The sequence below is a fragment of the Salarias fasciatus genome, chromosome 6, assembly GCF_902148845.1.
Source record: "Salarias fasciatus chromosome 6, fSalaFa1.1, whole genome shotgun sequence".
Lineage (NCBI taxonomy): Eukaryota > Metazoa > Chordata > Actinopteri > Blenniiformes > Blenniidae > Salarias > Salarias fasciatus.
This window is the reverse complement of record NC_043750.1, coordinates 3,100,057-3,114,664: the sequence shown is the minus strand read 5'-3', so window position 1 is coordinate 3,114,664 and position 14,608 is coordinate 3,100,057. Positions and strand designations below refer to the sequence as shown.

Here is a 14,608-nt window from a genome sequence, read left to right as displayed (position 1 = left end):
GGTCCAGCAGGCACTGCTGCCACCTGCAGGACGAAGCATGGTAGTGCAAGAAAAGAGGAATCCCTGAAGGAAGGATCTGTTTCAGAGCGCAGGCAGAAGCATGAGGTTTTTCTTCCAACAGGTCTGAGAGGAGCTGAGGGACTGGACAGCAGGAGGACGTCTTTCTGAAAGCGTTTTATTGAAATGTTCTTTTAGCAGAACATATTTTCTCACAGTGCATATAAAAACAACAGCACTCAAACAGTATCCGAAGCAGAAAGTTTTAGAAGCTGCTGCCAATGCTGTGATGAGGGAAGCATGAAATGTTGAATGAATGAATAAATGAATGAATGAATGAGCAAGCTTCACTTGATAGAAATATTCTATTGACTGGAGGAGGAGCTCCAGCCTGTGTGTGTGTGTGTGTGGGGGTGAGTGTGAGTGTGAGTGTGGTGTGTGTGTGGTGTGTGTGTGTGGTGTGTGTTGTGTGTGTGTTGCTTCACGTCCCTCCTGTCTGGACGACCTGCTGTTCATCCTGAGTCCACCATCAATACGCCGACACGTTGAACCACTGGTCTGAATCCTCCCCATGTCCACCGCGCCGCCGTGTCCACCGCGCCGCCGTGTCCACCGCGTCTCCTCATCGTCTCTTGGTTCCTCCGAAATCCTGCAGCAGACCTGTGAGTGAGAGCTGGCAGCAGTGAAGCGGCGGGGAGGCGGAGCTTCTCGGCTCCTACCTGAAGCGGTGCGCGGTCCCGGAGGGGGGGCGGGGGGCGGCGGGGGCGCCGTGCGGCGGGAGCTATGAGGCTGAATTTCTGGGAAAACGACACAACAACGTTAAAAAGTTCGAGGATAAGTGAAACCCCCCCACCCCCCACCCCGCTCCTACCTCCGCTGTCCAGGAGGAATCCCCAGCAGCCCCCCCGGTCCCCATGCCGCCCCAGAAGCCCCCTGCCGTGCTGCCGGCTCTCCCCGGGTTCCGGAAGCCCCCTGCGGTGCTGCCGGCCCCTCCTGGGTTCCAGAAGCCCCCTGCGGTGCTGCCGGCCCCCCCGGGTTCCAGAAGCCCCCTGCGGTGCTGCCGGCCCCCCCGGGGTTCCAGAAGCTCCCTGCGGTGCTGCCAGCCCCCCCTGGGGGGCCCCAGCCTTCAGGGGGGGCTCCTGATAGGAAACAAGCAGCAGTCAGGATGGGGGGGCGAGGAGTGGCTGCTGCAGCGGGAAGCCTGTGTGAGCTACCTGTGAAGTCCGGTTTGAACCCCCGGGGCGGCGGCCCCCCCGGCGGGTCCCCCTGGGGCGGCAGGCCCCCTGGCCCCCCCGCCGCTCCACCGTCCTGCTGGGCCGAACTCCCACCGAGGACCAGCCTGTAGACGCCGTAGGCCAACAGCAGCAGGACAACCAGCCCCAGAAGACCCCCCCCGAGTCCACGGAGCCCCCCGACCCCCCCGACTCCACAGGGGCCCAGTGGGAGGAGCTCTGCTGCTGCTGTCGGTCTCCAGAGGAACCGCCGAAGAAACTGGAAGCGAAACTCCCCGAGCCCTGCAGAGCCGGAAGCCGGGTCAGCCTGGCCGTCTGCCGCAGACGGACCCACCCACACACTTCCTGGTACCTCCGAAGCACCGTGGGTCCGGCGTGGGAGGCCCCACCCCCCTGAGGAGCCCCGCCCCCCGCGGTCAGCTCCAGGGTGTACTCCAGGCCACAGGAGCCTTCAGACGTAGGCGTCCGCCGTAGTGGCTGTAGCCCTCGCGCTCACCTCCAGCCGGCCGAAGCGGTAGGCGGCGTCCATGTCGGTCCGACACTCCCACTGCGGGACACACACCGTGACCTTTGACCCAGCAGCCAGCAACCCGACGCCAGGCCCAGGGGCCCGGACGCCGGCGCAGGGGACCCGGACGCCGGCGCAGGGGCCCGGACGCCGGCGCAGGGGCCCGGACGCCGGCGCAGGGGCCCGGACGCCGGCGCAGGGGACCGGACGCCGGCGCAGGGGCCTGCTGCAGCCAGACGCCGGGCTTCGAACAGATCACATTTAATATAAATAATGCATTGGTTTTATACAGCGCTTTCAGGACACTCAAAGACGCTTCACATTGCATTCTTCATTCCCTCCATACTGGGTAGTGGTAGCTGCTGCTGTAGCCACAGCTGCCCTGGGGGGGCAGACTGACGGAAGCGAGGCTGCCAATCTGCGCCAGCAGTCATTCATCCAAAAGTGCTTTCATAAACTTGTGTGCTCTGTGCTCCGTGCCGAGTTTCGACGTTAACTGGTTGTCCGGTTGTTACTGGTGCACCAACAGACCTGAGACTTGTGGTCGTTCTGGAGAACGTGGGCTATCGACAGCTCCAGTGAGTGAACACGTCTAAAATCTTTAGTGAGTCTGACAATCAGCAGGTGTTCAACACAGACCTCCGCCGGCACTCGTTAACACGGGAACCAGTTAATCCATAACACCGGCCCCCAGACATCGCTGTGTTCTGCCACGGAGCTCTTTATACAGCTCGCTGTTTCACAGTTCTGCTTCCGTCTCTCCTCTCCAGGGTTTGTTCTCTCTGTGTTTTTATTAAAAAAGTGTTTCAGCTGCCGTCGTTCTTCTGCTGGTTTCTGACTGTCCTGCTTCCGCTTCCTGTTTCCTGCTTCTGTCAAGTCACATGTCACTACATAAGAGGAATGCACGAATAATCCCCGTTTAATCCGCTCCGCTGTCAGGCGGCGTTCATATGAGGCACGGAGCGGACTGTGGACCGGTTGCAGACCAAGCTGGTACAGTCGCTCCGAGTGAAGCGGATCCACTCGGTGTTCACATGAAGCGTTCAGTGTCCGCTCCGCCTCCAGCCGTTCTATGGGCGGCCTCATGCTGCACGTTCTACTTTTTCACAATTGAGAACACAGGTTTTAAGGAAGTGAACATCTTTATCACGATCTGGTCCGGGTGTGAGAAGTTGGACCTTACTCAGTGTCTTCTAACCGATCCTCCACATCGGCGTGACGTCACGAGATCGGCCTTAGTTCCCACTGCGGAGGGGCAGACTGGAACCGTGGACCGTCAGGGCTTCTCACTCGATGTCTGTACAGCTATCACAACTCGTAGCGTTTTGTCGGTGTGTAGAAGCGGTTCAGTGCTGGTCACAGGGGCCAGGTGTTGCTTAAGCCTGAAGCTTTAGCAGGGTTTCAGGCGAAGCTGAACATGGTCGGGCTGGATATGTGTCCACGCAGCACACCGCTGATCAGGGCTAACAAATCCAAAACAACGGCCTGGTCTGGTTCCCAGATGTGAACCACTACCTCATCTAAACTCCTGGTTAAAAACTCGCTGCTATAAAAGCGTCTATTTAAGAATTTTCATTTGACGAACGCAGTGTGATTAAAATGAGGATGCTAACAAGCTAGCGTTAGCTCGCCTGCCAGCGCTTGTTTGTTACCACGCTTAAAGCCATACTTCAACATTTTGGCAAATTGGCCCATTTAGCTCAACTCCTCAGTCATTAGAGCAGCAGACTGACTGTTTCTGTGAGGCGAGCTGTTGTTTATCCAGAGGCGAGTCGGGGAAGGTTTTCAGGACGGACACAATGGAAGTGGACGGTATTTTTGTTTCCCCCTCGTCAAACTCATCAAATACACAATCCAACAACCCCAAAACACTTTGGTGGACACGTTATAATCCACACATTCACTACGCTGTGGAACACCAACAAATAATATTGTAGCGTTCCGACACTGAAGCAAATACTGGGAACTACTTTTTCTTTGAATCACTACGCCCAGAACGCCATGTTTAGTAAGTAGTTCCGTCTCAGCAATCTTCGCATAAACAACTCAATCTGGTCATTTTGCTATAATATTCCACAGCGTAGTGAATGTGGTGGATTATAACGTGTCCACCAAAGTGTTGTGGGGTGTTGGATTGTGTATTTGATGAGTTTGACGAGGGGGAACAAAACTACCGTCCACATTCCATTGTGTCCGTCCTGAAACCTTCCTGACTCTCCTCTGGATAACAAACAGCTCGCCTCACAGAAACAGTCAGTCTGCTGCTCTAATGACTGAGGAGTTGAGCTAATGGGCCCATTTGCCAAAATGTTGAAGTATCCCTTTACAGGAACCTGTTACAAAGTGTGAAGAACAAACATATGTGTCGTCTGACTTCGGTAGCCACGGTTCCCCGGTGTTTTGCTGGTGCTGTCGGCGGTCCTTTTCTCCTCCCTCCTGGTTCTGGAGGCCTCGCTCGGTATCGTATAGACGGACAGTGAGACTGGAGCTACGCTTGCTGATGCTCTTCACCATCTTTTAGAAATCTACAGCAAATATCAGCAAGAACAACTCCACACAGAAAATTGCCCTGGTTGCTCGGCCCGCCCCAGACCGGATGTGCTCAGTGTCCCCGGATGTCCGTGGTCCAGAATGGAGGTTCCTGTTAAACTTGCTCTTTCTCATTTCAGAAATATAACTGGAGTTTGTAGAAATTCAACACTGGTTGTTTGTTCAGCGAACTTTGGTCTCAGTTAAAATGTTGAACGTGGTTTTATCAACATAGAGAAGGAATCAAGAGACGCTACTTTCCCCTGAGCTTCCCCCGGAAGCTGGCTTCAAACAGCGCGTGTGCGTGCGTGTGCGTGTGTGTCGAGCAGGAAGTGCACCGAGCGGCTCGCCTCACCGGGAGTTCGGTGAAACGGCGTTGAGCCAGCGGACCCGCCGCCTGCCGCTTTCTGAACTCAGCTTCTAACCGGGGACGCGTCCGGACGTCCCGGACCGACAGGAAGTCCTACCTCCATCATAACAACTGACGAGTCCCGCCGACACGGAGAGCAGCAGGAGAGCCCTCATGGTCCCGCCGGAGTCCCGGTTCTCCTCCGGTCAGCGTCCAAACCGAGACCCGCTCCAGACGGTCAGGCTGAGCGGCACCGAGCACCGAGCGCCGAGAGCCGCACTTCCGCATTGCGTCATCTGTTTGTGGTTCTGCAGCCAATAGGAAGCGTTCTCGCCGGCCAGGCCTTCACTTCCGCATTGCGTCATCTGTTTGTGGTTCTGCAGCCAATGGGAAGCTTTTCTTTTCTTTTCTTTTTTTTTTTTTTGCAGGAATGATCAAAAATACAAACACCAGCGTTCCCATTTTACAAAATCTCAGAAATAATCCAAGGCACATTAAACATAGACATATATCCACACACACACACACACACACACACACCACACAACACACACACACACACACACACACACACACACCACACACACACACACACACACACACACATAATTACATTGCATCAGAGGTCGTCAGATAGTTGTACATCTTCAAATGCTTCCAGAAGAGAAAGTGCATTGTCACTCTTCATACTTCTAAGAGGTCTCGTAGTTTTCCGCGAGCTGCCGTTTGACCACCGTGAACATCGGCTTTATCTTTTTATATTTGCATGAAAGAATCAAGTATTTTGAGAGTAATATCAGGTTGTTTACACTTCTTTTAACTTGCCGGTCCTTCAGGATAACACCAAGGATAACACTGTCCCATGTTAAACTGTCCTGCTGAAGCGGGAACTTCGATGACAACCAGTCCAACAAGTCTTCCCAGAATGCATTTGTGTACATACATTGAAAAAATGTGTTCAGTCGTTTCAGTATCACTTTCACAGAAAGTCCAGTTCTTTTGGTCCATACTGAATCTCAGGCTCAGCAGCTCGCCGGATGGATGAATGCCTTTCAGGACTTCAAAGTGTGCTTCTTTTGTTTTAGGACTAACAGGGAATTTCAAATATTCAGTTCTTATTCTTTTAATTTCATTCACAGGAATTTTTAGAAGGATTGCGTTCCTGTTTGATTTTACTGGATATAAGAGATTGTTTGAATTTTTCCGGAGGCTTTTGTTTGGTGTTGTTTCTTTTTCTATGAACTTTTCATCTACAGTTTTCAGAGATGGTAAACTGGGTGAAAGCAGCTCGCCACTTCAGTATTTTCAGTTCATTTAACAGTTTGAGGGATTGCATTCAACACCTTTTTCAGTTCAGACTTTCTGCTTGTGAAGTTGTAGGTGTGACAACCATTTACCGCTGCTGTCCAGTAGGTGGCGTACCGACCACTTTCCTTTATCCACCCAGTGCTGCAAAAAGAGAGATCTCTGGTTAGAAAGTACTCATCTGTCGTTCCAGACAGGTGTGAAGTTCTGGAAGTACATGAGCTTCAAACTTAATAGAACTTGTTTCTGAAATGATCGTCACTGGTAGTTTATCAGTGTTGAAATCACGAGTAAGGAGAAACTCGATCCCGCCATCTTCTTAAAGAGAGACAAACCAAATCCGATTTTTTTCACAAATGAAAGTTTTTATCCATTTTATTTTCAGAGCTGTTTAAACCCTCAGAATGGATCGCCTGCAGGCCTCCTTCTACGTATCCTTTTAGCATTTCAGATTTCTTTATGTGGTGAACTCTGTTCTTCCAAAGAAAATTGAAATTTATTTGGTTTGTTGCTGTAATTGACTTACCTGGTATTGACATGGGACATGCAGGGTAGACACATCTGGCTAAAGACTCAGCTTTGGTTGAATAACTTCTGCCAAACCCGTGAGGTCTCTTCATGTCCACCAGGAATTCAGTTTAGATTTGCACCGTGAGATTCTGTCTTCAATGTTCAACTTTCCACTTGTATTTTTGTCTTTAGTGAAATGAATCTCCAGACATTTAACAGGATTTGAGGGTATAATGTCTGCTTCTGCAGGATTACACTCATGTGGCCATTAGTTCACATCGACTGCGCTTCGCTGTCGTCCAGACGCTTCAGTTCGTTTCGTTTGGTTCAGATTGTCAAGAATATAGCTGTGTCACGGCGAGCCGACCTATCACAAGATGTTCACCAAAAATGTTTAGTTTGTCAAAAGTCTAGTTTTTCCAACAACACTGCTAACTGCTAACATTTCCACCGCCATGATGAATACAAATGGTGAGACGCTGCATCCTTGTTCCAGTCCTGTGCTGAAGGAAAAGCGAGGTCGAGCCGGCTAGAGCTGCTGCTGTGAAACGTTTCTGTCATGCTGGCAAAATGTGGGTCCAGCGCCCAGAAGAGTGTCGACCTTTAAAAGAAACTGGTGTTCTAATTTGTCGGAGGCTTTGTGAAAATCAAGAAATAAAATAAATCCTTTGTCCTGAATAAGACCCTTCTAGTCCAAGAGGTCTGGTGTTGGTCTGATGTTGTGTTTTGATCTTTTCTTTACAAATCCTGACTGCGTCTCACTAATGATTTCATCCGACCCAGAGTTTAGTGGGTTGGTGTATATATGTGTAAGTAATTTATAGTCATTATTTAGAAGCCAGATTGGTCTGTAGTTCTCTAGAATCTCGATTTCAGTGTCTGGTTTGGGGATGAAGGTCATTATTCCCTGTTTCATGCTTAAATTTGAGACAGACTCATTGAAAAGAGAGAGTAGATCCCTCAGTGGATCCCAGAAGTCTGCAGGCAGCCCATCAGGACCTGGCGACTTATCCAGGTTCAGACATGTCATTGCTTTAGTTAAATTTATGTTATTTTCACATTTATCTTTAAATGTATTATCAGTTTTTGGTATTAAATGTTGGATTTTTTAAAAAAGCGTCGGTCTTTGGGCAGAGGAGGAGGACGTGTATAAGTTTAGATAAAACATGGAGATTTCGTTAGCAACAGATGTTTCATCTGAGCGTTCTCTGCCATTTGTCATTAAAGTTTTAATTCCCGTCTAGTTTTCTCCAGTGTTTCTTTCACGTTCTTCCATCCATTTTGCTCCTGCAGCTTTCCTTTCACAGATTTTGTCGAACTTTTCTTGCGGGTGTGAAAGATTGATTTGGTCCTCTTCTGGTATCAGAGGACATGTGGTCATTTTAAGTTTGTCCTTTATGATGTTTGGTTCTTCCACTGAATTTCTCCTTTTAGCTTCTTTACTAAATGAGATGGAATATTGACGGATTTTATATTTGAAAAATTCCCGTTTTGGGGTGAATGTTTTAAAGGATTTGTCTTGAATATAGTTGTTCATGAGAGCTTCTACTCCTTTACAACATTCCTCATTTAATATTAAGTGAGAATTGAATTTCCAGGAACCTTCTATTAGATGTATGTGAGAGGCGTCTCCACCAGTGGCCTGTAGGGGGCGCTGCGGTTATCACGCCATCTGGAATACGGGACGTCACACTGTTAGCGAAGAGCCAATAATCAGGTCTGGATTGAGACGAGCGTCTGATCTGAACAGAGCACAGTTCTTATTGGGGTTATTGTGCCGCCACGGGTTCACCTGGCAGAAGCCAGACCGACATGAGCAGTACGAACAAATACCGCGAGAACTCAGCTTGCCGGCAAGGTCAGCCACGGGTCAGCGAGGGTCAGAAAGTCACGAAACTCATTTCAGATGTTATTTGAATGTGCAGCATCATATTTGCTGGGAAGCCTGTCTGTCCAGTCATCTTTGACCACGTTCCAGTCTCCTCCTAAGATGATTTCATCTGTAATATCTGTAGTTCTGAGCTGAAGCAGGCTTCTTTATCTCAACAAGAAGATTGTTATGTTATGTACAGATATTTATTACTGAATCCTCCGTCTGAAGCACTGCTGTGATCCAGAGGCCTCGTTACTGGTTTCAGTGGAGAGTATTTTCTCTTGAGAGTTGTTGAACAGAATTGCTTCACCTGCTGATCTTGAGAAAACAGTGTTTCGTCTCCCATTGCCTGGTTCACAACGTTTCATCCGAGTCTCTGAAGTCGTGTTGTGTTGTACAGAAACAAAGACTTTGTCTTTACACTGTCAGACCTCTGACACTGATCCTAACAGTTTTAATTGACATTCTTAATCTCTCTCTCTCTGTCTCTCTCTCTCTCTCTCTCTCTCTCACACACACACACACACACACACACACACACACACACACACACACACACACACACACACACACATAAAATAAGAAAAAGAACCAATGATGTAGAAAAGCTTCTTTGTCAGGCAGGACCTGGAGCACTGAGGACGGAGAGCCGTCTGCAGGACTGAACACTGCCTCGCTTTGTACTGAACTCTACAGTGCATCTTAACCATACGTGTACCATGTGACAGTGCTGGACCAGGAGCTGGACCAGGAGCTGGACCAGGAGCTGGACCAGGAGCTGGACCAGGTGCTGGACCAGGAGCTGGACCAGGAGCTGGACCAGGTGCTGGACCAGGAGCTGGACCAGGTGCTGGACCAGGAGCTGGACCAGGTGCTGGACCAGGAGCTGGACCAGGAGCTGGACCAGGTGCTGGACCAGGAGCTGGACCAGGAGCTGGACCAGGTGCTGGACCAGGAGCTGGACCAGGAGCTGGACCAGGTGCTGGACCAGGAGCTGGACCAGGAGATGGACCAGGAGCTGGACCAGGTGCTGGACCAGGTGCTGGACCAGGTGCTGGACCAGGAGCTGGACCAGGAGCTGGACCAGGAGCTGGACCAGGAGCTGTCTGACTGAAAGCCCCTCCAGGCTGGGGTCGTGCGGCTCTGGATTCAGGCGCCGGTCGGTCTTCCTCTGTGAAGTCTTGGACGAGGCGGACTCCTCGCTCTGTGCAGACCGGAGAGTCCTGGGTTGAATTCCAGTCCTGGTCCCGGTGGCGCCTCCTCACACGACGGCCTGGCGGCTGCAGCCATGTTCCTTCCTTCCCACGCCACGGAGAGTCGACCCCGTCCTGAACGTTCCCCGCCGGGGAAGACGTTCCGCAGGAGCTCTTCGTCTTCTCCCCGGAGGTTTTCTCCTTCTGGTTCCTTGAGGCCAGAGTCCGGGTTCCGTCGGCGTTCGCAGCGATCCGCCTCCGCCACAAGCTCCCCGAGTTCAGCGTTCTCTTTATCAGATCTGAATCATTTCCCTCCAGATCGTCCACTTCAGCCGAAACAGCCTCCCAGCTGCTTCCTGTCAGCTCCACTGCATGCACCGGGCGAGAGAGGGAGGGAGAGAGAGAGAGGGAGAGAGAGAGAGGGAGGAGGAGAGAGAGAGAGAGGAGGAGAGGGAGAGGAGGGAGAGAGGGAGTAGAGAGAGAGAGAGGGAGGAGAGGGAGAGAGAGAGGAGAGAGAGAGAGGGAGAGAGGAGAGAGAGAGAGAGAGGGGGGAGAGAGAGAGAGAGAATCCCCACACTGCCACACGGAGTCGTCAAGACAAGACGCCTGAGTTTGATTCGTATCAACAGTGATCTCCAAAGTGTGGCCTGCGGCCCCTCAGTGGACCCTAAAGCTGCTGAAGGTGGTCCTGAAGACGGTGGAGGCCGGGACCACGCGGCGGTCCAGGTTCCAGGCGTTCTTCGGTCTGGCAACAGTCGAGTTAACCGTTCATCACGCCGCCACGTACCGGGGAGCGCAGCGCAGAACAAGACTCCCTCGCGTCATCCGACCCGCCGTCAGGGACCGCATCGGGTTCTGGACCGGTGTAGACCGCCTGGTGTAGATCCGCTCTGAAATACAATCCGGTCCCAGTGAAGCGGATCTCTGAGTTTATGAACCTTTACAGCCCGCCCTCACCTCCAGGCCCGTTACCGGGGCCACGGAAAACCCGGCCAGTCAGGCTCAGGTCAGTATTCAGCGTCAGATTCTCAGTTCAGATCCAAAACGGGTCCGAACCAGCAGAGCTGAGGGTTTGAATCCCGCGGTCCTGAGAACACGTCACCCGAAACTCACGGAGGGGGCGGAGCCCACCGCTGAGGCACGGCGGAGGCAGCATCATGCTGCGGCTGCTGCGCTGGCGGATCAGAAGAACTCAGGTTCACCAGATCCGTCAACCTGACTGAGGAAACGGCTCGACCGAGATGGACTGGACCTGGTCCAAGTCCCGTCCCCTCTGAGCTGCACCGCCACGGAGCAGGACTCGGCTCTGGACTCGGCCCCGGACCTTCAGGACGTAGTTCGGGACTCGGCCCCGGAGCTTCGGGCGTCTCCTCAGAGTGAAGGACACGGCAGACGGGGACGGTAGTAAAAGTGGGTCTTTATTGGTCTGGTCCGCCCCCGGTCCGGCCCACATCATTAGACTCTGCCATAAGTTAGATATTTACATCCGCTCCTCCGCCGGCGGCGCCGTCACCGTACAAATTATTTACATCGTACAAAACATCCATCCATGATCAGCATCACCGCGAAAACCCGCTTCCCTGGAAAACACCCGCCCCACGTCGGCCTGGCAGTCCAGGAACCCCAAGAACCCGGTCCCTGAAGACCAGGAACCCCAAGAACCCCAAGAACCCTGTCCCTGAAGACCAGGAACCCCAAGAACCCCACCCCTGAAGTCCAGAACCCCAGGAACCCCGCCCCTGAAGTCCAGGCTCCTCACAGAAAGTGGTCGACTACCGGATTCCTCCAGAATCCAGAGAGAGAGAGAGAGAGAGAGAGAGAGAGAGAGAGAGAGAGAGAGAGAGAGAGAGAGAGAGAGAGAAGGAAGGAGTGTTTCTTCTCCATGAGCTGTCCAACCGTCCACCGTCCAGTGTCCTCCACCCTTCCTCCACCCTGACGGAGCAGAGCCATGCTCCTCCTGACAGCGTCAGAGACGACGGGACGCTGCCTGGTGGCGGGAACCGGAACTACAGCCACGGAGTTTGTCCATTTTAAATGAAAGGACAGGAAGAGGACAGGAAGAGGACAGGAAGAGCACAGAGCTCCACAGAAGTCCAGAAAGCAGGAAGTGGAGAGGAAGAACAGCAGAGGAGGAGGAGCCTTTCTTCAGCTCTCTCTCTCCCTCTCTCTCTCTCCGTTCAGCCGCTGACGTTTGTTTTTCACACCGTTTCAAAAAGATCAGAACATCTGGAACGTCCAGAACGACATGATTACTGATTGGTTATTGATTGGTTGAGCGTTGATCAGAGAACCAGGGTGGAGGAGGAGGAAGAGGAGGAGGAAGAGGAGGAGGAAGAGGAGGAGCTCCGACTCCACCCGCTGGTTTTCAGCCTGAACCCTGGAATCCTCTGGAATCCTCTGGAATCCTCTGGAATCCTCTGGAATCCTCCGGAATCCTCTGGAATCCTCTGGAATCCCTCCAGCAGCCTTCATGCTGCGGTCGGATCCTCCACCAATCAAATGGGCACTTTGGTAGGCGAGAGAATCAGCTGCCGGCCGATTGGCTGCCGGGCAGAGGAGGCGGAGTCTGGGTGTGACGGCCCCGCCCCCTCACACGGCCATGATGTTGTTCATCTCCCAGCGCTGGCTGCTCCGGCTGCCGTCGCACTCCGACACGAACACCTTGTGCAGCAGGTCGGAGCGGTCCAGGCACTTCCCTGAGGACAGAGCACAACGCCGCCGCGTCACCGGGGCCCCGGGGCAAGGCAGCACAGCAGAGCACAACGCCGCCGCGTCACCGGGGCCCCGGGGCAAGGCAGCACAGCACCACCGAGGTGGAGCGAGAGGTGGAGCGAGGGGTGGAGATGGAGTAAGAGGTAGAGGAGTGAGAGTTGGAGTGAGAGGTAGAGGAGTGAGAGGTGGAGATGGAGTGAGAGGTAGAGGAGGAGTGAGAGGTGGAGGTGGAGTGAGAGGTAGAGGAGTGAGAGGTGGAGTGAGAGGTAGAGGAGTGAGAGGTGGAGATGGAGTGAGAGGTGGAGTGAGAGGTAGAGGAGTGAGAGGTGGAGATGGAGTGAGAGGTGGAGATGGAGTAAGAGGTAGAGGAGTGAGAGGTGGAGTGAGAGGTAGAGGAGTGAGAGGTGGAGATGGAGTGAGAGGTAGAGGAGGAGTGAGAGGTGGAGATGGAGTGAGAGGTAGAGGAGGAGTGAGAGGTGGAGATGGAGTGAGAGGTAGAGGAGTGAGAGGTGGAGTGAGAGGTAGAGGAGTGAGAGGTGGAGATGGAGTGAGAGGTAGAGGAGGAGTGAGAGGTGGAGATGGAGTGAGAGGTAGAGGAGGAGTGAGAGGTGGAGATGGAGTGAGAGGTAGAGGAGTGAGAGGTGGAGAGGAGTGAGAGGTAGAGGAGGAGTGAGAGGTGAGAGGTAGAGGAGTGAGAGGTGGAGATGGAGTGAGAGGTAGAGGAGGAGTGAGAGGTGGAGTGAGAGGTAGAGGAGTGAGAGGTGGAGATGGAGTGAGAGGTAGAGGAGGAGTGAGAGGTGGAGTGAGAGGTAGAGGAGTGAGAGGTGGAGATGGAGTGAGAGGTAGAGGAGTGAGAGGTGGAGATGGAGTGAGAGGTAGAGGAGGAGTGAGAGGTGGAGTGAGAGGTGGAGATGGAGTGAGAGGTAGAGAAGGAGTGAGAGGTAGAGATGGAGTGAGAGGTGGAGTGAGAGGTAGAGGAGTGAGAGGTGGAGATGGAGTGAGAGGTGGAGATGGAGTAAGAGGTAGAGGAGTGAGAGGTGGAGGAGAGGTAGAGGAGTGAGAGGTGGAGATGGAGTGAGAGGTGGAGTGAGAGGTAGAGGAGTGAGAGGTGGAGTGAGAGGTAGAGGAGTGAGAGGTGGAGATGGAGTGAGAGGTAGAGGAGGAGTGAGAGGTGGAGATGGAGTGAGAGGTAGAGGAGGAGTGAGAGGTGGAGATGGAGTGAGAGGTAGAGGAGGAGTGAGAGGTGGAGTGAGAGGTAGAGGAGTGAGAGGTGGAGATGGAGTGAGAGGTAGAGATGGAGTGAGAGGTAGAGGAGTGAGAGGTGGAGATGGAGTAAGAGGTAGAGGAGTGAGAGGTGGAGTGAGAGGTAGAGGAGTGAGAGGTGGAGATGGAGTGAGAGGTAGAGGAGGAGTGAGAGGTAGAGGAGTGAGAGGTGGAGATGGAGTGAGAGGTGGAGTGAGAGGTAGAGGAGTGAGAGGTGGAGATGGAGTGAGAGGTAGAGGAGGAGTGAGAGGTAGAGGAGTGAGAGGTGGAGATGGAGTGAGAGGTGGAGATGGAGTAAGAGGTAGAGGAGTGAGAGGTGGAGTGAGAGGTGGAGATGGAGTGAGAGGTAGAGGAGGAGTGAGAGGTGGAGATGGAGTAAGAGGTGGAGATGGAGTAAGAGGTAGAGGAGTGAGAGGTGGAGTGAGAGGTGGAGATGGAGTGAGAGGTGGAGTGAGAGGTAGAGGAGTGAGAGGTGGAGATGGAGTGAGAGGTAGAGGAGGAGTGAGAGGTGGAGATGGAGTAAGAGGTGGAGATGGAGTAAGAGGTAGAGGAGTGAGAGGTGGAGTGAGAGGTAGAGGAGTGAGAGGTGGAGATGGAGTGAGAGGTAGAGGAGGAGTGAGAGGTGGAGTGAGAGGTGGAGGAGGAGTGAGAGGTAGAGATGGAGTGAGAGGTGGAGTGAGAGGTAGAGGAGTGAGAGGTGGAGTGAGAGGTGGAGATGGAGTAAGAGGTAGAGGAGTGAGAGGTGGAGTGAGAGGTGGAGTGAGAGGTAGAGGAGTGAGAGGTGGAGTGAGAGGTAGAGGATGAGTGAGAGGTGGATGTGGAGCGAGAGGTGGAGGAGTGAGAGGTGGAGATGGAGTGAGAGGTGGAGGAGGAGTGAGAGTAGGAGGAGTGAGAGGTGGAGGAGTGAGAGGTGGAGATGGAGTGAGAGGTGGAGGAGGAGTGAGAGTAGGAGGAGCGAGAGGTGGAGGAGGAGTGAGAGGTGGAGCTGCTGTTAGAGTGTTTACCTGTTGGGATGTGGGTGAAGCGATGGAGGTCCTGCAGAGAGAGAGAAACGGCTGTTAGAACCTCCATCAGTTCAACCTGTGAACCACTTCCTCCGTCAGCTCTTCTCCTCCTCCGTCAGCTCTTCTCCTCCTC

General features: G+C 53.0%; 2 protein-coding genes across 3 annotated transcripts in view; both read right to left on the bottom strand.

The window, feature by feature from the left end:
* Positions 1-158: 158 nt before the first annotated feature.
* On the bottom strand, positions 159-4,936 carry LOC115390452 (glycine-rich cell wall structural protein-like). Its single transcript, XM_030094334.1, has 6 exons — positions 4,734-4,936; positions 1,212-1,511; positions 1,047-1,136; positions 869-1,008; positions 717-794; positions 159-646 (listed from the first exon to the last, which is right to left on the bottom strand). Exons 1-6 carry the CDS (start codon positions 4,789-4,791, stop codon positions 620-622), a joined length of 693 nt encoding a protein of 230 aa, XP_029950194.1. The 5' UTR covers positions 4,792-4,936; the 3' UTR covers positions 159-619.
* Positions 4,937-10,896: 5,960 nt separating this feature from the next.
* Positions 10,897-14,608, bottom strand: part of galnt7 (UDP-N-acetyl-alpha-D-galactosamine: polypeptide N-acetylgalactosaminyltransferase 7) — a 32,886-nt gene continuing 29,174 nt past the window's right edge. Inside the window, exons 14-15 of one of the 2 annotated variants that reach the window (XM_030094293.1) lie at positions 14,476-14,506; positions 10,897-12,192 (exon numbers count right to left, since the gene is read on the bottom strand). In XM_030094293.1, coding sequence (XP_029950153.1) covers positions 12,086-12,192; positions 14,476-14,506 — 138 coding nt within the window. In that variant the 3' untranslated portion in view covers positions 10,897-12,085. The remainder of the gene's footprint in view (positions 12,193-14,475; positions 14,507-14,608) is intronic. The other variant, XM_030094294.1, reaches the window with a different exon arrangement.

Coding starts and splice junctions, on each gene's coding strand:
- LOC115390452 (XM_030094334.1), bottom strand. CDS start 4,791: ATGAGGGCTCTCCTGCTGCTCTCCGTGTCGGCGGGACTCGTCAGTTGT. Junction 795..868: donor ATTCCTCCTGGACAGCGGAG/GTAGGAGCGGGG, acceptor TCGTTTTCCCAG/AAATTCAGCCTCATAGCTCC. Junction 647..716: donor GGGACCGCGCACCGCTTCAG/GTAGGAGCCGAG, acceptor GGTCTGCTGCAG/GATTTCGGAGGAACCAAGAG.